This window comes from Ambystoma mexicanum, chromosome 6q (genome assembly GCF_040938575.1).
Source record: "Ambystoma mexicanum isolate Mex_15411 chromosome 6q, UKY_AmexF1_1, whole genome shotgun sequence".
Classification (NCBI taxonomy): Eukaryota; Metazoa; Chordata; class Amphibia; order Caudata; family Ambystomatidae; genus Ambystoma; species Ambystoma mexicanum.
The window spans coordinates 304,938,682-304,962,513 of record NC_090937.1 but is presented as its reverse complement, the minus strand read 5'-3'; the positions used below and the strand labels follow the sequence as shown (position 1 = coordinate 304,962,513).

The window sequence follows — 23,832 nt, the reverse complement described above, 5'->3', positions numbered from 1 at the left end:
TTCGCAACCACGCATGCCTGCGGATTGTTGTACTTGCCGCCATGGCCCTGCTGATACTGTCAGCGGAATCGATGCCAGTTTGAAGTGACTCGCACATGGCATCTTTGCCATCTTTAATAATGTTAAGGAAGGCTTCCTTTTCCTCTCCTTCGGGTATGCAGTCAGCCGCTGATGAAGCACACTCCCACAGTGTGTGACTGAACCTGGCGAGCGTACAGGTGGCGTTGATGGACTTCAACGCCATACTACAAGCAGATAAGACTTTCTTTGCCATAGAATCGTACCTCTTGTCATCTCTATCCTGTGGGACAGTAGGGTAAGCGGTCCTGCTGCTTGATGAAGTTGCCGCTTGGACCACCAGGCTCTCTGGAGTCGGGTGTTTCGATAAGTATTCAGGGTCAGCAGCAGCTACCCTAAACTTGGCTGATAATCTTTTACTGACAGCAGGGATAACTTCAGGATTTTCCCAGTTAGATGCAATTTTTCTTTGTAAGGCTGTATGGAAGGGGACCAAAGGATCCTCCTGTGGACCTTTGTCTAATATGTCTGTCAGGTCATCCTGTTGAAAAACAGGGGAGGGCGCAGACCAACCCATGAATTCAATAATTCTTGCCATCAGGGTTCTATAGGGTGTTTCGGCATGTTCCCCTGGGTCTGGCTTAACAAAATCCACTTCTGGGGAAGTGTCCAGCCCACTTGCCTCATGTAATGACTCCTGTAGGTCTTTCAACCTTCTTTCCTCAGAGGTGAAATCCTCTGAAACAGGTAGTGTGGTCCTCTGCAACTCGAAGGTTTCCTGGTCAGAATGTTCCCCTTCTTCATAAATTGAAAATAATCCAGGGTACTCTGACCTCTGAAATGGTATAAAACCCATTTCTAAGGCAGAAGGAGCCAAATTCGTCATTATTGGGCGAGAAAACGTCGATGTCGTCGACGCCGATGTGACAGGCTTCGAAGGCGCCGAAAAGGGCGTTGAGAAAACCGGAAGAGGCCTCGAAGAATTCGAGAGGATCGGGATCCTACTCGAGGACATAGACGACGGGCTCGGTGTCGTGCCGGAGGCTCTTGGAATCACCGTTGGCTGTGGAGTAGCCGTGGTCTTCTCTTTCATCGGCGTCGATGTCGGCGTCGAGTCGATCGACCGATGCATCGAAGAACCCTTCGACAACGGCGTCGATCCATGCGTCGAAGGGATCTTCGACGATGTCGAAGACGGTGCCTTCTTACCCGATGGCCCGTGGCGCTCTCGGGTAGAATGTTTCGCTGGGTGCTGCGACTCGCTGCGTTTTGATTTTTTGGGTTTTTCACCCGGGGTATCACCCTCAGCTGTCTTTGAGCGGGACGAGGCTGCTTTCTCGAAGACGCTTAACATTTTCTTCCTGAATTCCTCCCACTCAGCCCGAGAGCTGTGTTTTGTGGGGCAGGTAACCCTTTCTGGGGAAACAGAAGACGACGAGGAAGGGGATCTTCGACATCTCTTCTTTGAGTGTCTTGATCTTGATGAATGGTGGGAGCTACTTCGAGATCTAGAATGGGAATGTTTTCGACGGCGAGGAGACGAATGCCTCGACTCTGCCGAAGAAACTTTCGAGGAGGTTTTGACTGACTTACTCTCTCGAGCTTCCCCTTGCGCTCCTTCAAGGCTTTCGCCGACATGGACATGCAGTCTTCACACTCCGAACAATGGTGCTCGGCTCCCAAGCACCATAAGCAGATCCTGTGTGGATCCGTTATCAACATTTTTTTTACTGCAGTCTCGACATTTTTTGAAGCCGGATCGTGGCGTTGTCGGTTCCGATGAAGATGCCATCGAGAACGAGTTGGTATATTTCGAGTAGATGTAGATTAGTTATCTGACTGAACTGAGCAAAGATGTTCCAAGTCTCCACGAAGCGCGGAAAAACGGACGCCGCGCGTGGCTATTTATGTGCATGGTGACGTCGGACCCGATACGGTGGCCGTCGAGGGACATCGACTCGGCGGACGTCGACGCGCATCGCCCTCTACAGAGAAAAATTTTCCGAGGCCAGCAAGCTGGAAACGTATTATCAAAGATCAGGAATACGTCGGAGGACACAATCCCTTCGAAATGGGACTTCTTGAAGTTCAGGGAGTAGCCCAAATTCATGTTAGGTACAGATGTTCTGACACCAGGTCCTGGGAAGCAGTCTCAAATGAGCCAATTGTCCAGACCAGGGAAGATATTCATGCCCTCCCTCCCGAGGCGAGCTGTAACCACTGCCAACAGTTTGGTGAAGATCCTGATTGCAGAGGAAAGACCAAACTACAGCACTCAGAACTAGAAACACTTTCTGCGCTTGCGGTCTATCGGCACATGGAAGTTGATGCCATGGAGAACCAGCAACACCAACCAGTCCGGCAGATCGAGGGCCTGGAGGATCTACGCCTGTGTAACGATTTTGATATTGTCCTTGCACGTTACACTTTTGGTGCCTTCCTGGTTTGCCACTCTTATTTCGTACCTAAGCAGCCTTCCAGCCTCTTTTCCTTTGCAGTTGGTGAGTAGGTGCAAGTGGATCCAAGTAGGCAGATTTTGGAATATGTAAGGTCAGCACCAACGGAGAATGGTCTGACAGTGTTCAGGGCAATATCGTTGCCTCGGACACCGACCCCAGGACTCGAGATCCCAGCCAAATATCAATCCTCGAGTGCATGTCATGCACTGATGAGTAAAAGGTCTACACTTGCTTCTCCCCGTGTAGGGATCGCAAGACATCTTGCAGGTCCAGGCCTGTTATGTGCGTGTGTATTGTGCGTGAAGCTTGGGTGAGTGTTCTGGGGCTTTTGGATGTGCGGTCTAGTTGGGTATTTAGTATTGTATTGAAATCCCCACACATGATTATGGGAGCAGTGGGATATTTGGCGCACTTTTGAAAGACCTTGGTGTAGTAGTCGGGCTCGTCTGTGTTTGGGCCGTAGAGATTAACAAGGAGTACCTCCATCTCAGACAATTTTCTGTGTGCGATCACGTATCTCCCCTCCGGATCACACTCTGCCGCTAAGTGCGTATATGGTAGTGTTTTATGTATTAACGTGAGTACCCCCCGTGCTCTGCTTGAGTAGCACGTGTAAAAACGGTTACTGTCCCAGCCGGGTGCTATCTTGTCTGCCCGGTGTCCCAGTAGATGTATTTCCTGGAGGAATGCGATCTGAGTGCCAAATCTGTTAATTTATGCCATTATTTTACAAGGTTTCACTGGCACCCCCAGCCCTCTTACATTCCAACTTATTAATATAAACCTCCTTGGGACTTCCTCAGCCATACTCTGCAGTGCTTTTAGCAGGATCCTTGTGCTACTTCCATGTGACCATCTTGTGTATGTCTGTGCATTTTTAACTTTAACTCCCCAGCCATACTTGCTTCCCCCCGCCTCCTCCCTCATAGTACCCCGAACTTCAACTATCCACCCTCCCCAACCCTTTTCCGCTTAACAAAACCTTGCACCCGCATTGGGGAGCGCTTCCGAGGCCCAGGAGAATAACATGACTGCCCATAAATTGCCCACATGTATGTTTCCAGTACACATAATGAACAGTGGCTTTCAGTATTGTGACGGTGCGTCGCAAACAACAAATATATGTGAATAAGATACGGATCATGGGTATCTGCTACTGTAGCCTTATGTCCAATTTCTTAAATGTAGTGTTGAATCAGTTGTTTGGTTCGTCTCGTCCGGGATGTGGTGAGGCACCGCCGCTCCCCCCGATAGTGCTGGTTGTCTGTTTGGTTGGCATCGGGTTGCTGGCTTCAACGAAGGAGGCAGCTTCCTCAGTAAAAGTGAAGAAGTATGTCTTGTTATTATGCTGCAAGCGGAGCCTGGCGGAGGGCACTCCTTTTTCGCCTAGCATCATCTTAGAGCCCGTGAATGAGCGCCGCTCCTGTTGTACTGCCAATGTATAATCTGGGAAGATCTGGATGATGCTGGAGCCCACCTTCAGTTCTTGCTTGTCTCTTGCTGCTCGAAGCACCAAGTCCCTGTCCCTACTGATCATCAGCCTGGCTATATGTCTAGGGTAGGCGCCCGTTTGGGGCGGGGTGCCAGAGATCTGTGCGCTCTTTCGATGACAAACATTGAGGACCAGCCAGGGTCGCCTAGCAAGTCCTTGAGCAATTCCTCCACTGCTATTTCCATAGGGCCTTTCAGCGCATCTTCGGGCACGCCCACTATGCGCACATTATTGCGTCAGGATCTAGCTCCCAAATCCTCACACTTGAGCTTCACTGTTCCCAGATCTTTGGCCATTTCTGACACGGTGCTCCTCAGTGCCTTAAGCGCATCTTCTGTGGTGCTGATCCGGGTCTCTGCCTCTGTGATATGGTTTGTGGTTTCTCAAGCTGGCTTCTAATTGTGGTCACATTAGCATTGATGCCATCTAGTCTGTCATTCAAGGCCGCGTAGCCTTATTGCATCGAAGCAAAAAACCTGAGGGTCCATAGTGGCAGGCGTAGCCCCCCATGCATTCTGCATGGCTGATCCGAGGCCAAAGTTACTCCCGTTGCTTGCTTTGGTTGTTGGTGTTGTATACTTCTCAATGGTGCCTTTCCCTCTTTTGGGCGCTGCCCCCTTGGGCATTGTATAGCTTCTGACCACACCAAGGCGTAGGCGGTGTGTTCAGTGGTATTGTGGGGTTATGCAACTGTGTTCTCTACGTCCCAGCAGCCCGACTGCAGCTTAGGAATGAGTTATCTCGAGGCTGCAGGTCTGATGTATTGACGTGGCTTGTTATGTGCGATATGCCTCCTATGCCGGTCGTCAAGCGTTAGTTGTCCGTCTCAAAATTGTAACTGCCACCTCCTATGGTTGGGGTTTGCAGTGACTCTGCAGTTTATTTTTGCCATAGGTGCAGGCCTATGTGGAGCGCAGGGCATATCTTTCTTGGGGGCCAGTAGCCACAACTCAGCGTTGTGACTTTTCTGGCTATGGTGCCTGTGTTGTTGTCTGCCTGGAGTTTGACAGTCTCTGAGGTCTGTAGTGCCTAGTATGCCCAGCTCACAGGTCGCTGTGGTTCCAGCCACTCAGCTTCTCCCCGCTCCTAATAATTCAGCATGTGCTGGTTAGAGTATATTATGGGCTAAATCCAGCTTCAATGATCAGCCCCCGGTCCTTCGCGTTATCATCTTCAGTGCGGGAACACCCTGTGTGGATCTGTAGCTAGCGCTTCTTGCCTCGGATATGTGCTTCCGTCTCCAGGCAATACCGCATTCGTGTGGCGTGGTGTGTCGGGTCAGGTTGGGTAGACCACGATATACAGTGGGCAGCCTTGGTTGGCGACATGACCCCCCCAGTGTCTGCGTCCAGAGCACCCCGTGTAGACCGCTTCAGAAGATATGGCATTGGATTGTAGCGGTCAGGAGGATCATCCGGTCGCACAGCACCTGCTGTGAGTCAGTGTTGCAGGCAATCTTGCCGTGTTTGTAGGGCGCCTTATCTTCTTCATATTGCTGTGTGAATTGGGGGCCTTGTCGCCTTGTCTGCGTAGGTAAGGTGTCTCGTCGCTTCCTCACAGTCCCAGGAGGCGCCAATCACTCAGCCTCGTGTGACTCACAATTAGTTCATGAGCCGAAAAAGCAACGGGCAACGGCTGGTTAGGAGTCCGCAAATTTGTGTGAAGGGGGGGGGGGGGAAGGGCCATCTAATCTCCACAGGCCATCCACGCGGCGTTGCCGATCTAGATCTATTCCTACATGTGGATGTATGAGCAGTGGCTCCAAAGTCTCTCACGCCATCCACACTCAGGGATCGGCAAATCAGTTAATGAAATGAGTGTGCAGGATCACATAGTGTGGGCCTGGATTAGCGGCAAGGGAACTGATAGCCTCACCTTCAGCTGGGTTATCGTTGTAGGGTTGCGCACACGGTCAAAGGGTTTCTTTCCAGCATCCTAGCATGTGCAGGCGCTCGACGGTGATCCTATCGAAGCGCCCGCATGCTCTTCGGGCTGTACGTGCCCCCTCTGCTGGCGTTTTCCTGTTGCTGCGCCCACATGCTTCTTGAACGCTTGTTGGTTGAGTTGGGGCGGGCTGCCGGCAAACCTTTCACTATGATACAATGGGTAGCTCTGCAACCGGACTCGCATGGTGTCCCGGGTAGACAGGAGGCCTCTCGGGGCCGCACCAAACACACAGTGTCTTATGGGAACCGCAGTTCCAAATCACTCCAAACTTGGTGTGTAGGTGGACGACTGTATCACATACCACTTTGGTGAAAAACCAGGCTAAAAATCGCTAGTTTTTGCCTCCGGACGTCGGCTCGCCTGCAGAACTCACATAAGACGCTCCATTTGGCAGCGTGCGCAACAGCGCCCCCCTTTTGTGGTTAAATTTAACTGTTAGTCAAAGTTTGTATGCAAAACCCTCTGGGAACACTGCAAAGCACTATGACTACAGGTATAGGCAAGCCAACCTTTGGTATAAGCTTGTACTACACAGTTTTGGTAGCGTGTTGAGCAGCCAGGCTTATCTCAAGAGGGGAAATATGAGGTGGAGTGGAGTTACACAAAGATTCACAGTTACAGGTATTTAAATAAACTCTTACACGCAAGGTTTCTTGCATAAACAATAATCAGTCAGTTATAAAGCGCCTTCAGACGGGAGCAATAGGACAGTAACACACAAATACACTTCAATACTGTACACTCCGAGTTTCTGGATCAGATAAGGACCTTTTGGGATGGCCCACAGACACAACCTAAACCCACAGGTGACTTCATTAGCAAGGGTGCTGGGGACATCAATACCTTAATATTGGCATTCAGAATACTTTTTTTAAAGTAAGTAAAAGGCAAAGGTTATTAGAACACAAGAATTTACAAATATTCACAAGCAGGGCAAATACTTTCAGATAGCACTTAGAAGAGTCATTCAATTCAATAGGCTAAACAGAAGTCAATAGGCCAAAGTCTTTGTATAGGATGCAGCACTTCAGGTAAGTAAATGGAAAAGTCTTTGCACAAGTTCTTAGGAGTCTTTAGTAAAGAGACAAATCAAATGTAGGGCTACAAGCTGATTAGACTTGTGAGTTGTAGAAGTTGCAAGCACTTCCACAGTAAGAGGCAAGTTCCCTTAGGCTAGTTTTACAGTACCTTAGTAAAGAAGAAAAAGATGCAGCTGAAGACTTCTGTTCCTGTATAGCTCTGCAGATCTCATTGTTCCTGGGCCTCAGTCGTGGGGACAAGAGGGAGGACGTCGGGGGACTCCTGCACTATATTGGCACCGTCAAAGCTGGCAACCGGCAATCTTTACTTTCAGTGGCTGTTTCGCATTTCAGCTCCTTGCGGTACAGCAAATAGCAATAAGCACAATTCCATGGTAAATCATGGTAGTTCATTGCAAAACCACTGCCACCAGCCATTCTGAGAGGAAAGGGTAACATATAAGATGTTACATGAGCATTTAGACACAGGGGATATTAAGTAACCCCTCCAGCAATCTATTGCAAAATAGGGTGTGCTGGGTCTAGCAAGTACAATGCTAAGTAGAGTCAATTTCACCCTACTGCTCTAGGAAACAGTAGTTTATCCCAGAGAAGGTATTTAAACTTGGGAAACTTGAAAGATTTCCCTGTGTCACACTAAAGGTGCTTTGTGCCACAATTGTAAAAGATGATGCCTATGGAGTTTGTTAGACTCCATAACCAAAAGGAAACACAGTGTATAAAATCACATAAAAATACATTAGAGAGGGGGGAAAAAGGGTCTCACTCTCTCCAGGTTTAAAAGTCCTCAAAATCCAGCAAGTTGCTGGGGGTCTCTAAGGTAGAGGGAATCGGCAAATGTTTGAGAATTCGCCCTAACATTAACCCTGGGGCAATAAGAAATGTTTGTGTTGAAAAAGATGATGGGCAGAGGGTATGGACGGTCCTGGGACAAGAAGTAGAACAAGCAAGGGGAAGATCAAGGTGGTAGAAATAATGAAGAGGCAGGGCAAGGAGGAGATGAAGATGAGGAGGTGGTGAGAAACCCGTCCCTGCCACAAGAGGCAGTGAAGAGGTACAGACCAAGAAATAGACCAGATTTAATCATGGTAGTTGCAGAAGTATACTAAAGGGGTAGAAAACAAAATAGATATGCAGATGCCTCTAATACATAAAGGAGTAGGGATAATGCAGTATGTGCCATGGACTCAAATGGACAAACATCATTTGATTAAAACTCTCCCCCAGCTTATAGCCAGAGCCAGTAAATGGCTCCATGAATTTGAAAAACAAACAGCAGGGGTTTCCTTGGCACTAGGAGATTTTAAGAGTCTACTGGTCACCATAGTTGTGGACCAGGCTGGGGACATATGGGCAAGGGCTGGGATAAGTCTTGCAGATAATCAACATGATGGAGCAGCCTTTGATGAGCATGTGAATCCATGCCAGACCCCATGCTGGAGAAGATTTCTGTCTAGGTTTTGTCAGGATGGCCAAGGACTTGGCTGTTTGAGTGGCGCTTTTCTTCTTTATCAGCTCGTCATCGGTTGACGAATGAAAAAGGCCCACACCCTCAAAGGGCAGATCCAGGATCCGCTCCTGCACGTCAGCTGAAAGCATAGCGGCGTGCATCCACGCCGTCCTTCTCATCTCAACACCAAGGCACAGGTATCTGCAAGACCGGCTTTGAAGGCTTGCTTGTCCGAAGGGAGTTCAGGCAGAAATTCCCTGAGCTCCCGCAACAGCTTCTGATTAAGACAAGCGGGTGTCTGTGTTGGCTTGCCACAGATGCAGTACTGAGATGGAATAACAGAGCTTTCCCAAAGACTTGAGGACCTTGTCCTCCATGGAAAACGACAAAGACGATGGTTTTGAATATAATGAGGCCTCACCCACCACTGAGGAATGCGCCTGCAGGTGGGAGGCCAGGAGGATTGGATCCCCGTCTGTTAGCTTAAACCTGCTGTCCAGCTTCTTGATCATCTGGGTGTTGGACCTCGGCTTCTCCCAGATGTTTCGCACCACCTGCAGGACATCCTTCTGGAGAGGGATGCCAGACAGGACCGTGGTGCGCTTGCCCAAAACTTCTAGCACTCCTGACTCCTGGGGTGCTCCTCGGGCAGAGGGAACCCCCATGAACTCTGCCAGACCCTGAAGGCGGTCATGAAATGCCTTAACGGATGCTGAGGGTTCATCGCCCTGGGCGTCATCATTGCCCCCCCCCCCCTCCTTTTCACAGTCCTAGGTGCTGACGGAAAGAAAGGTTGAACGGCTGTTAATGGGGAGGTGTTGGTGGCACAGGAGGAGGTGGAGGGGTCCGAATAACCAGTAGGGCCTGGACTGGGGGAGCCACCGGCACTGAAACCAGCAGCACCGGAGGAATGGGAAGGGTACCCAGAGGAGGAGTCCGGGAGGCGCCACCTGCAGGATGACTTCCCATCCCATCCTTCAGGAAGCCCTTCATTGAAGGGGAATGCACGAGTAGGAGGAATCGCGCGAAGAAGTGGTCCTCGCAAGCCGTCGGGTACCCAGGGGCCCGGCCCAGCCCTCCGAAGTACTGGGCCTCTGCTCCCTGTCAAAGAGGGAAGGCGTGTAGCTGTAAGGATGTGATGGGTAAATGTACTCCTGAGGAGAGCAGATGTCTGTACCGTACAATCCGCTACCGATTCCAGAGGGAAGGAGACCAGGATATTCCTTCAAAGCCCATTCAATAGGCAAAAGCACAGGCGGGCCCCGCATTGGATCCAAGATGGCCGCCGGCCTGGCAGGCTCCACCACATGCCTCTCTGCCATTTTGAAGCCTTGTGCCACGCCCTGGGTGGGAGGGTGGGAAGGCCCTGAGCCACTAAAGGCCTCAGACATGGGAGTAAACACCTTGGGTTTTGCACCACAGTGGCAGCTTCGACTTCAGATCCCTCTGGTAGGCGCTGACCCTTTGGCTGGAAGGTGGGTAGCCCGAAGGCCCTTACTCATGACCTTGGAGCGAGCTCCAGTATGCTGGATGTCCTCGGCACCTGTGCCGGTAGCCGTGCTGGATGTTGCAGAGCACAGACTCTTGGAGGTGGCCCTACTCCTTGGGGTCGAAGAGAAGGAGGAGGAGGAGGAGGAGGAGGAACTTAATCGCCCCTCCGAGTACAGTTCGGTAGGGCCCCCGAGCCCCTCATCTTGGGAGCCGGTAGCCTTAGCGGCCTCAGGCCTGCCAGTAGCTGAATCGGAGGAACCCCTCTCAGTGGGAACCCCAGGGAAGGATTTGCAGCGCTATGGCGCCGTGCTGAAAAGAGGGCCTACCTTGTCTTGACAAGAGGTGCTGGAGACAAAGTCCTTAAGCTGGGGCAGAGGAGAAGTGTGGAAGATCGCTCTTCACCGCGACAACTGGTTCTTCAATGCCCTGTGACCGAGAGCGTGCCAGCCGTACATGTGTCCCAGCGGTGGTCGGGCCCCAAACACTCAAGACAAGAGTGCATGGGGGTCTGAGGGCAGGAACGAGCGGTCGAATGAGGCACATCTCGTGAATCTCCCTGCAGCCGGCATGTGCCGCGGGAGGCGAGGCACTGAAGGGGAGTGAAATAGGATTGAAAAAACTAAAACGGGGGGAGCAAGCGGAAAGCTAAAAGTGTCTCTGTGCTGGTTGACCGGTCTGACACTGTGTGTGGAAAAAGGGACTGAGGTTAGGCGCAGGAGGGCGGGACATTCCCACGCCTGAGGCCGCACCCTGTACTAAATTTAAAGGGAAGCTCAATTTTTCCCTGCCTACGGTTCCAGTACCGTCCCCATGTTGGGGGACGCCAACAAGGATGGAGTAAAGGGGACGGGTCGTATGAGTAGTTAGAAGGATGTCCACATCGGGCATCTTCATTTGGCGTTCAGACACTTGGCTAAATACTCTCCAACTTAGTAGAATGCAGTAGTTTAACAAAATGAAGAAGGCCCTAGGTAAATGCAATCAAATAATGCCCATCTGAGTCTGCCACCCAAACACATACTCAGTCTTCATGGTCTGATAAAAGGCCCCTGAATGTCCTTAATGCCACTAGTAGAATTTGTTTTTGCACCTCTAAACTAACCTCAAGAAAAACAAAAACAAAATATACTTTTTAAAAGGCAAAATATGAAGGCATTATACTTCTTTTGCAGGTCTAGTCTTAGCCTACAAGAGGACATTCTGCAAAAGCAATGTTTAAGGGTATCCGGTCAATATATCTAGAACATTACAGAGTGGTACATTTCAGAGTGGACCATAATACCGAAAAAATAATGCAAACATTAATTAAATAAAGGGTAGTTGGGTAAATGGTTCGGGATGGGGTTGGGGTGGTGTTATAAGGGTTAAAAAAACGGAGGTCTTAGGGGGAAAGGATCCCCCCAACAAAAAACATGTTTTTCTGTATTTTGACCACGATTAAGTTTACCACTCTGTAACTGTGGTCGGTAAAATCGCATATAACCATTTTTAAGCAGTACTAGCTAATAACATGGCTGCTATCTAAACAGAGTGGCAAATTATGCGCTTGTGTCATCACCCAAATTCATTTCACCAAATAAGTATACAAAAATGTACTGCAACAGAACTCACCTGAGGGACTTGGGGCTGGCCTTTGTAACGGTGGCCGAAAACCAGGAGCTTTGGAAGTATCTGATGGAAGCATAGAATCAGATTTTGGCAAATAGGGTTGTCCTGATAGCATGGAATCTGATGTAGACTGTGACGGAGCCGTAGATCCACCCCAGTATGCATGAGCAGCTGCAGGGCTGTTTTCAAACAGTGTGCTAAAGGGTCCAAATGGCATTGGTCCAAAGTTTGTAGGCATTGGCTTGTTTGCCTGGTGAGTTACATTTTGAGAAGCACTTTGTGTACTTAAGGTGGAAGGATACTGGGCTGATGACGGAACACTGTGTGGCCGTTTAATGTGATTAGCATTGAGTACTGCAGAAGGGGACGTTTGCGGAGACCCAGGGTTCTTAACAGTAGGATTTGTTCCATTAGCAGGCGGTCTGTTGGCAGAGGTTTCCATTTTGTTTGCAGGTTGTGCAGATCCTACCGATGACTGTGAATATGTTACAGATGAGCTAGAAGGAACAACAGATGAGGGGGAAGAAGGACCAATAACCATTAAATTGGATGCCACTCCACCCCTTTGATCCCGAGGAGAGGCTTGAGTCTGCAGGGCAGAGGGTCTTGTATCTTTAGACAAAGATCCTGGGGATTGCAGGTGGACAGGATGAACAGCTGAAAGCCCACCAGCGTTCGCACTGCACTGCTTAACGCGGACAGAACCACATGCATCCAAAACTGGTGAACAATCAACTTCCTGATCAGAAGACAGTGCCCCTTTAATTGGCGAAGATGTTGGAGAGTTCAAGGGACTGTTTCTGGAAACTCCGGGCAATGAAGGAGGTGAGGGCGATGAGTGGGATGACAGAGGGCAGTGTTCTTTGGCAGTGGACCCAGAATAAGTGGAGGTGGTTGGTGCAGTGGCATGATTACTTGCTGTTGTCGTGACCATGGTACTGGTGGGATTTGATGTCTTCACAACAGTCACAAAAAGCTGCCGTCTAACTGAAGGTGAGCTAGGGCAACCATTTACGGATGAGCCAGGCACAATAGAGGAAGGAGAGCTTGATGTAGATGTTGGGCTAGATGACAATGAAACCGCAGAATTCACCTGGGAGCTACCTATGCTCTGGTGACTGTGGCGAGGCATCATGTGAGATTTAGGAGAGTTAGCAGCTCTTGCAGGGCTCAAAGGTCTAACAGGGAAAGGGCCCCAAGTGGACTGGGCAGGGGGGAATGTACCACCAAAATGGGTCATTGGTAATCTTGGTGGACGTATTTGCTGGAAAGTCTGAGCAGCAAGCAAGGCATGTGCAAACTGCGGAGGTGGGTAAGCTAAAGGAAGGGAGACAGGGAAGCCAGGTCGCACATTAGCCACAGGGTTCTTTATGGCTTTGTGGGCAGCTGAAGAAATTGCAGGCATCGTTATGACTGTGGCAGTTTGAGAGGTTGATGAAACTGACATTGCGGCTACTCTGATTCCCATGATTGAATTGTTCATTGCTGTAATAGTGGCAGATGAGGAAGATCCCACTTTGGAGTTTGCTGCAGAGCTTTTTAAGCGATTCTTTGGAATAAGTTCATCAATTTCTTTGTCAGGGTCCTTTATAAGAGCATTGATTAAGTGCGTTGCTTGTCTGGTGGATTCCGTGCCTCCCCTATATTAGAAAGGCAGGTATGACAAACATAGTTAATATTTTACAATCAACATATAAACCCATGCATTTTATTACCTTCACTTCCCAATCAACCCGTTACCAAAATATATTAACAATTTCCTACACCTGTTTGGTAAACCTATATCATCCTTTGCAGAGATAAACATTGCACATGACGACAAAGCAGGTAAAGGAAGGACTTGAGAGAAGAAGCTCTGGGTCAAGGAAGATATAGGGGGATTGGAATTGGTGTGCAAGGTGGGAAAGCAAGAACACAGGAAATCTCCACTTGCCCATAACAATAATTGTGCAGCTTGAGAGACATATAGACTTATTAAGCATACTCTTGCTATCTAGAGAAATTAGGAAATTGCATCTCATCTTTTTATTAGTATTAGGATTAATCTCCCAGCTACGTGCTCACATTATGGGTTACATTGCAAAACCTAGACAAACACGCAATCCTTTAGCTTTCCTTGCTTCACCTATCGGTAGCTGTACTTGAGCAATCAACGGCTTAAGGAGTGGGGGAAAAACCAGGTTTAAGCACCTCCCGCAAGTGTAGAAGCCAATAGCTTTGCAAATACCGAGAGTAGTAACTGCTATATTCTTTTTGCCTGCTGCACTTGCACCATTCTCCCCCAGCTTCCATCATGCCTTGCGCTTCATGGCTTCTACTCGCCCTTCCTTAACTTTAGCCAAAAGCTCCAAAAAACATCTCATTCACTGCTGCAAATCCACATTCCGCCCGTTCCTCAGACGCTTCAGGTCTCTTGTAAATCGAAAATGTAATCCCTGCAGATCCCTCTTAGTCATATACCGTGGCAGCCATCTTAAGTTGGGCAAGTATTCCTATGATGCAATGGCGTTCACCCACAAGCAATCTTGCATCAGAGAAAAACTTTAAACACGCCATTAGCATGCCGGGGAACTAATGTCGACATTGGCCACCGGGTCAGGGTGTACTGGCTGGTAACGGCCCAATGCTCATGCTCAATACCCTTGTTTCACTCCAACCATTAGCCCTCCGGTTGTTGGGCTGCCAACAGCCAGTAAGGCATGCTGGCCATTGCTGTGAATAAGAGGCATGATGAAAATCAATTTATCTAGCAAGAGAGAATTAAAAACGTTTGAGCAGGGAACCAATAAATATTTCAGGCTCAGTCTCTCGGAGTGGTTGTTACACATTACCCATGAGATTAGTGTTCTCTCTGGGGACTGTGCAGATTAAGAGTTCTTTCGTCTGGACCCTATTTGTTAGGGTCAAACACAGTCAATGGTTAACCATGAACTTGCCAAGTTTGACAGGACGAATCATGAAGATTTATGGTCTCATAGTAAATAACTGAAAAGATGAACAGGCTTCAGATTGGTTGAGCAAGATACTGGTCCTGATGATGTATGGACCCCAAGTGTAAGTATAGGGCCAAAGGATATGTAAAGGACTTTGATCATCCGCAGGGTGACTTTCTGGAGATTATTCTGTGCACAGTCAACAACGCAGCTTGAGATTGTCTGCAATTTCTGACTGCTGGCAATCCAAGATCAGGTCCTCTCAATGTGGGAGGTCCACAGCAGTGTCTGGTGGGTGGTGAAGAGGATCATCTTCAAGCAATGGGCACTGCTGTCGAGCTGCTGTTGAGATTGCTCTACAAAAGAGAAAAAACAATTACTTACCATTGGTAATGTTCTTTCTGAAGGATGTTCCTCCCTGAGATTCCTCATCCTAGATACATTTTCCAGCAGCAGAATTTGAATTATTTTTCCACCAGGGGCGTGGTGTGGCATTGGCACCAAGGTTCCTTGACACTCTTTCCCTAGAAGACGGATGTGATGTTGGTGGACTATATAACCGCCACTGCTTCCTGTGACCTTGGCTCCTCATTTTTTCTCCTGCACAGCTGGTTGAGGAATTAATTCAGTACTCTGAGGTTTTGTAAGTCTTTATATATCCCATCTGTCCTCATCCTACTTGATCTTTCTTCTGCCTTTGATACGGTCAGCCATGTCATGCTGCTCAATCGCCTCTGTGATAACCTGGGTATCACTGATCAGGCCCTGGCCTGGCTGACCACCTTCCTCTCCAATCAACCCACCCATGACAAACTTGGGTTCTTCCTTTCCTCTATCTAACTTGCTAGCTGTAGTGTTCCCCAGGGGTCTAACCTCTCTCCCAGGCTTTTCAACCAACACCTGGCATCGCTCGCCCACTGCATCGCTGCTCAGATTTTCAGTGCTATGCAGATGACACCCAACTTGCTTTCAGGCTCCCCTCTGCCACCTCTTCTCCCACTCTCATCTCCGACTGTCTGCAATCCAGGAGTGGTGTGCCGCCAACGACTCTGCCTTAATTCCCATAAGACACAGATCCTCCTCATCGGCACACCTGCACCTTCCTTTTCTGTCACACTCTGGCCGGCCTCCCTTGGCCCTCTCCCTGCTCCCACTTGCGAGGCTAAGAACCTCAGGTTTATCTTCGACTCCACGCTTTCCTTTTCTCTACACATCTCGGATGTCTAACTACCAACTGCACCTCCTCAGAGGTATTCTTCCTTTTCTCTCCTTCCCCCTGAAGCTCACTCTATCTAGGCTGGACTATTGCAATAGCCACCTTCTAAATATGCCTGTAAACATGCTCCGCCCTCTGCAGCTTATCCAGAACAGGACTGCGAGACTTGTCCTTGGCCTCAAGCCTTGGGATCGTATCTCTCCAGCCCTGAAATCTCTTCATTGGCTCCCAGTGGCTGCAAGGATCAAATTCAAGACCCTTTGCATTGTCCTCAAGGCTTTCTGGGGCCATTCCACCTTCAACCCTCCCACTGCAAATACCTTCCTACTCGAGCTCATTTCTCCTTCACCTCCAACTCCCTCAGGGTCAGTCGCTTCTCCAAGCAACAAGTTGGTGGTAGATCCCTTTCCTCGGCTGGGGCCTCTCTCTGGAACAACCTCTCTGAAACTTAAGGAGAACCATCTACGGTTCGGGAAGCACCTCAAGACCTTCCTCTTTGCTTCTGCCTTCGCTCTTCCTCTCCCCTGCTAATCAGTCTGCTTTTGCACCGGGCACCTGGTTATCCTCTAATTTCGGGCCCGGATCACCTGCCCCCCAGCCATATACCTGCACTGCCTCCTGGGAACCATTGCACTTGGGTCTGTATCTGCTACCCTACAGTCCCCTTCCAGCACTTATCAGACACCCGTTGTCTATATCTTATCCTTGCACTTACCATGTGCTAGCCGCACTAACTGTTGTTTCTATCACATGTTCAGCACTTTCCACTCTCCCTTGACCCTCGCACTTTCCCCCCTTCCCTCTCCCCTGCACTTGCACGTTCTCAATGTCACTGGGCCTTGTAAGATCGTTGTTTTGTCCTACCTTGTTTCCCCTCCCTTGCCTCGTTGCGCTCTCAAACACTTGTGTATGGGCGCAATAGAAATAAAATATCATAAATATATAAAGCAGAATATATGTGTGTATGTTCATCCGGCTACACAAATACACACTGTTAAACCCACTGCTACCAAATTTTGCATGGATTCCTCATTTGTCTGGGGCAAGATTGTAGTCTATGTTTGGATGCAAAAAATGTACTCGGTAGACACCCTCAGCTCACCCCGATTCACTACAGTAGGTACTATAAAGAGGCAACATTTTGAAAAGTGTCTGAAGCAAAATGTTCGATGTGTTGGTTATTCCTTTTAAATGTATTACTACTGTATACAGTTCGAACAGATTTATTCAAGCGTTTTTAAAAGGAATCATCACGCCACTCTAAACATGGGAAATGGCAAGGTTACAGTTCACTTAAAGGGGGAAGTTCGCTCAAAAATGTTATTGTCTCGATCGTTCGGGCATGTATTTTTATGCATACCGTAATCGATGTTAACATTTTTTCCTATTCATCTTACCTTAGTTTTCTGCACTTTTACATCTGCAAAGAAATGTGTTGGGCATCGCCATGTTGTGCTAATCTTATCCACTGACGCATCGCTCCAAGTTCAAGTGCCCTTGTGGCAAGAATACAGATCGCCCACCCCTCAAACTGACATCACTAGATGCTTACACCCCTTTTCACAACACCAATTCACGTCTCGTGTCAACGCTCTCTATGCGCAAGCTATTGACGTGTCTCCATGGAAATACCAGGACAACTCTTTCCTCAACAAGTATAAACAGACCCTTTCTGAGCAGACAAAATTGCAGTTGCTTTTTCAATCGTCTCGCTGGATTTAGTTTTGATCGCCCGTGACTTGGTTCTGCTCTGTTCAGCTACCAACGCCCCATGAACAGGTACTTGCACTAGCAGAACTGATTTAACTCGGTACTTGCATTTTATTTAAATATTTGTCATATAATGTATCAATGTCTTCACCAAACCTTCTATAATTTCGAAATGTCAGTTTGTGCTGATTGTGCATTTATTTGCTCTATGGGTATTTTTAACATTGCAATGCATTTTCTTCTTCTTTACCAGCAGTTGCTACATACAAACAAAAACGTTTTTATTTTTACGATTGTGCATTTTGTACTTATTAAATGTTCAGGAATTATGGCAACAATACAGCCCTCAAAAAACAACGGAGGGATTCCAAGCAAAAGAATTACACACGGCCGTGCCTGGAAAAAGGACATGAAAATAGACCAACTAAGAGGCCGGGATATGAAACCTAGTTTGGGTAAAGGGACAAGACTGGATAAAGTTCAAACATTTAGTTACTAATACAATTAAATCCACATAAAACACATCACACACTGGAAGGTGAAAAAATTAAATTCACATCCTATACATCATTGAAAAATTGATTTATTAATTGAATAAAATATACCGTAAGGATTATAAAATCTCATGATATATCAAAAACATAAAGATAATAAAATACATTTCAAAACATACTAATACATATGTATCAAATGGTATTCATTCAAATTAATGTGCAACACAACCAGACGCAATCACATCACCAATCACTCCATCCATACTAAACTCATGCAAAACTAGAGTGCATACTTCAAAAAAACAATAATAATCTCAAAAGTGCACGAAAAGTGCACCAACATCAGCAAACTATTTGCACAAAATATTCTAGTACCATAGATGAATTATAGTTAATAACAAGTACTGTACTACTAGAAAATCAAGTGTCCGAAAATAGGAAACCTTAATATGTCATCTTAATTGCCAAAGAAGACCAATCATAAAACCGACATGTTTCTTTCCATCTTCATAGTTGAAATAGTTCAGTGGAAATTCATCAGGGTAAATTGAGGTCTGAAGTCTTCAGTGGTGAATGGTACTGGGCAGTTACACAACTCTGTATACCAGTCTTGGCCTAACACCCAAACAAAGGAACAAAAAATTACCAATCTCATATCAATCCATTCAATGAGTTCAGTAAATGCATGTGTTATGCTCTATCAATGGGCATAAGTGCAAGATCAAAATGACCTTTATAAGAAAAAAATCACCCACAAATGGTCAAATGCAAGTAATGAGCAGACCTTCAGGGCATAGGAATAAAATTAATAGAATTCAAGCCCAATGTGCATTGTAAGAGAGCAAGAAACAATTAAAAATATCCCATAAGTGATCTGGAGAATATTGGTATAACACCGGGCTCAAATATACCACTACTCGAACGCAATGTAATAGTACCTAAACTCGTAGAATAGAAATGAATGGCTTAGATTGCATTCATAGTGATCCGGTCAAAACATAGAGGGCACAATAAAAATTGATATCGGTTTACCAATAGAACCAAACCCCGAGCCCTCCGTAGGGAAAGGATGAGTATCAAAATGGTACTATAAACTAAGAAGGGGCAGGCATATAAACCGTCTACAAAGAGTGCAGTAAATCTAAATGTCCATCAAAGCAGAGTGGAGATACCGCCGAAATGCACTTACTATGCGGTGGGCCGGGAACAACTGTACAAGACAGTGGGTCGGTCGTGTAGTGATGAACAGTGCGCTGTAAAACCAAGCGCAGTACCTGGAAAGGATTGCCCTACGAATGAAGAGAGCACGACAACAAACAAAAGAAATGTTGATGTTAAATGTATGCGGTATCCAAGTGCAATACCACAAACTAGTGTCAAGCATCATAATGGGACCAAAAAATGGTGACACCCAGAATGTCATTAATATCACATGAAGAATGATGAAGATAAAGCACACTTACTGGCTAAATCGGTATCAACAGAAGCGTAGTATAAAGTTGAACCGTAATATATCCAATCCCATAGTTGAAGGGAAATGTCATGTAGAAGAGAGACGCTGCTTTAAACGTATGTCACCTCTGACTGTTCACCATGCCTGATAAATCAATAAACCCATGGGCAAAACTGCCATCACTAGATTGAACAATCAGTAGAACAAAACAACAAAAGAACAGAAAGTGACATCATGCAATCCCTGTCGCCAGCAAGGCTGTGTGCAGTTACCGTATCAGCAGATGTCGACAAATGAAAGTAATAATAAAACTCATGCTTTGAAGGAGCTGCTACACCGTAATGTCGGAGACAGAAGTCGTAAGCCCATGTGAAAGGTGGACCATGTAACATGTGACACGGTAATTCGAAACACAAACAAAGGAACATATGCCCAAGTACCCATGGAACAATCCTGCAAGAAACGAATGCGTGGCCACTGTGACACCGTAAGCAGTTGAAACATACCATAAAAAATAATTGTAAAGTCATGTCCTTACCGAAAACTAGCATCCGACTCCCGTATGTTCCGCGAATGAAAACAACCTCTCTGAAATAAAAGAGGGACTGATAAAATACAATGCGCCGGCTCAATATAAGCCACACAGCATCATGGTATCGATCGAATGAAACCACAAAACTGAGTGAAGTACGGGCGGCCATTACGAAAAGGTGAAGTAGGACGCACTGTTAAGTAGTAACAAAGGCAATTAAAGGACACGGAAAGCAAAACACTGTATACAAACAGTATCCTGGTGAAAATATGTAATGCACCAACACAATTATATGCATACTCAAATGAACCAAATTAAATTCAAAATAAATGCGGAGATTGGGCACATCTTTCCCCGTGCCCATAATTATAAACCTCCAAAATAAACAACAGAACACGGAGTGACGATGAACATGAATAGTTCATGTTGTAATATAATCACAACCCAAAAACTAGAATCACAGTACCAGGTCTAGTTGTTCGTTCAGACCAATCAAGTAGCTTTTGGTTAAACATATTAACCTCATTTCTTCTTTCATCAAGATACTTCTGCTGGTAATACAACCATTTGTAGTGCGTATCTTCTTTAAGATTGTCCATTGTAGATCTTCGCAGTCATGATTGTTAATCAAAAAATGACCGACCATGGGAGCTGAAATGGTTTTGTTCCTAATACAGCTCTTATGTTCAGTGATACGAGTCTTCACTTTACGTTCAGTTTGTCCAATATACAATTTCGGACAAGAGCACCAAATCGCATATATTACTCCACTGGTGTTGCAATTAGTGAAGGCATGTTGTTGCCAGGGTGTCCTAAAACCAATATCCACAGATGTGGTACGTTTAGTTGATGAAAAGCATTTGCAGTGTCCACACGGAGTATGGCCACTTGGTCTAGTAAGACCCCATTGTTCAGTGATGGTAAGTTGTGGTTCGGACTGGTTGCTAATATCATTCCTGGTTAAAAGTTCTTTAAGATTGCGACCACGTTTAAACGCACATCTAGGTGCAGAAATGGGGTTTTCGCACTTAGATAAGAGATGCCAGTTCTTCCTAACTATACTCAAAATCTTGTGGGACAGAGGACTGTAAGTACTCACAAACACCAGACCATCAGGATCTAGTGCGACAGATTTGTTCTTATACTCTAAAAGGGGTTGTCGATGGTTATTGGAAGCCCTTTTAAGAGAACGTTTTACAATTTTACGAGGGTAACCTCTTTGAATGAGATTCTCACTCAAATTGGCTGCTTCTTCGTAGAATGTATCGAGATTGGTACTATTCCTCTTCAACCTCAAAAATTGACCAAAAGGAAGGTTATCACAAAGTGTTTTAGGATGGAAACTGTCATACCTTAATAACGAGTTACGGTCAGTGGGTTTGTGAAACGGTTTAACTTGTAACGTGTTAATTATGGTATTTACTTCAAATGTAAGATCTAAAAAGTCAATTTTGTGTCTGTCATGATGGATCGTGAACTGCAGGAAAAGATTGATGCCATTGAGCCAGTCAAAAAAGGCCAATAGTTGGTGTTCATTTCCATGCCAGATCATCAACACGTCATCAATATACCTTTTCCATAAGGTCTGATGTTGACGAAAAATGTTGGTCTCACTGTAGATGCTTTGAAGTTCTACTGAGTTCACATACAGATTAGCTAGGGTCGGAGCCACAGCCGAGCCCATGACTGTCCCATGGATCTGTTGGAAAAAATTATTGTTGAATTTGAAATAATTTTCCGTAAGAGCTAATGTCGTACACCAAAGTATAAATGAATTGGGAGTCATACCAGGTGTGCGTTTGGACAGCAGTAATTCTTCAATCATATCTAAAGTAGATGATTGTGGAATCTTAGTATATAATGAGACTATGTCCAACGTCACCAATATATCTTCACTGCTGTTAAAGGGAAAATGTTCAATCAAGTTAATAACACTTGTAGAATCTTGTATGAACGATTGCATCTCTGGCACATAACCTTTCAAAAAGGAATCCGCAAACTTAGCCAGAGGTTCTAAAAGGGAGTTAGTACCTGAAACTATTGGTCTACCGGGCGGATTGACTAATGTCTTGTGGACCTTGGGTAGAATATAAAATTCTGGGACTCTCGGGTCACTTTTGACCAAGTATGCCGCCTCCTTGTTAGTAATCCATTTCCTATCCCTTGCCTTCTCTACATTAGTTGTAATTATGGCTTTAAGGCGGGTAGTAGGATCAATGCTCAATGGTTTGTAGCATTCAGATATATAATCAACACGATCAAGTAAAACAATGGCACCCCCTTTATCAGCACTGCAAATAACAACTGATTTGTTATTTTTAAGATCATTAATCGCTTGGCGTTGTGAATGAGAGCAATTCTGATAAGTGCGTGTCATAGCTGTGGCATCTAACTTGTCTAATTCTGACTTGACTCTCCGTTCGAAGACCACAGACTCTGCACTATGACTAGAACTCGGGGGACAAAAAGTAGAAGGGTTGTGAAGTCCACTATTAACATGTTCCAAATCAAACGGGTTATCTTTGAAATATTGTTTCAGATGTATTTTTCTGAAGAGATTGTGTACTTCAAGACGTGTATTAAACTTGTCATAAGTGGCCGTGGGTACAAACCCCAACCCCTTTTCCAGCACCGAAGTTTCCACATCGGTCGGTGTCTACGTGGAAAGATTGATTAGTAAGCTGTGTTGCTCCTGGTCACCCTGGGCTCGTAGTACCATGTTGGCAAGTCCTGGTCTAAAAAACCAGTGGAGGAACCTCGTACTCGATGTGTGGAACGGAAGTTCTGGGCTCTTCGTCTATTATTACCAATGCCCCTACCTCGACCTGGACCGCGTCTTTGGGATCTATAATTAGAATCTTGTTGGAAGCCGTTGTCATCTGAGCTATGTGAGCTATAGGATGTATTGGCAAAACGGACATTTTTCTTCGCTGTTCTTTGGGCTCCATCATATTGTTGATTAGGGATGTAGCCCTCTTGTGTATACCGGAAGGCTTTTTCATGTGTATAGTCCGCTATATCCTTTTTTAACCTTCTGATCCTGTCTCTCACCGTGGATTCTTTAAAGTCATTCATCTCTTTGATAATTTGGTCCAAACGCTTGGTAAAGGCCTCTAAAGGAACTAATTTTTTGATTTCATCTTCCAATTTTGCCAATTCTAAAGTTTGTTTTTCAGTCATTTCTTTCGCTGTATCAATTATTAAAATCAGCAAATCACGGCCACATTTATTGCAATATAGCTCCATCTAACAATGAACTCCTTATTGTCTAAAAACAATCTGGGCTCATTGTTTACAATAAGTCCTTGTGGTAACACTCCGTTCCTGAGGTACTCTAGCATAATAGTGCCATGAAGTTCTGTATGTATCAAACGTTTCTTCATTTGAAATAACTTATCCCAGTTGCTAATATTAGTCAAGGAGGAACTCTCACCCTCGTTCGAGAACAAGGAGGATCTTGCTAATAGATCAGTGACATACTTGTCATCATAGCTTCAGGTTTTATCTGCCGCCATGTTGCAGTATGATAAAGCCGGAGTTCTAATATGGATTCTGGCTAATAGATGACACCTTACAAAAAGGGATACTTAAAAAAGATTCCGCTCTCTTACAAATGAACAAATAGTGGTGAATGTAATGTCCCACGACCGATAGCCGTGTAAAGAACACAAAAAACAACGGAGGGATTCCAAGCAAAAGAATTACCCACGGCCGTGCCTGGAAAAAGCACGTGAAAATAGACCAACTAAGAGGACGGGATATGAAACAATACAGCCCTACCAGTACGAGCCAGAATATTCCAAAGAGGAACCAAGTGAAAGAGAAAGAAGCGGAAACCATGGCCGTAATTTTAGGGGGAGACAGGGGTGTTTGTCCCCCCCAACTTTCATAGCACACTATTTTGTCCCCATTCATTTGGCTGGGGCACCTTTTTGTTCAGATGGCATGTCCCCCCCAACATTTTCAGCAAAGTTGCTCCACTGGCGGAA

General features: G+C 46.2%; 1 protein-coding gene across 17 annotated transcripts in view; it reads right to left on the bottom strand.

Annotated features, from left to right (window-relative positions):
• Positions 1-23,832, bottom strand: part of ANKRD17 (ankyrin repeat domain 17) — a 2,430,147-nt gene that overhangs the window by 312,966 nt on the left and 2,093,349 nt on the right. For 16 of the 17 annotated variants that reach the window (XM_069630790.1, XM_069630801.1, XM_069630795.1 and 13 more), the window contains one exon: positions 11,509-13,145. In XM_069630790.1, the coding sequence (XP_069486891.1) occupies positions 11,509-13,145 (1,637 nt within the window). Of the gene's footprint in view, positions 1-11,508; positions 13,146-23,832 lie in introns of those variants that run through there. The other variant, XM_069630806.1, reaches the window with a different exon arrangement.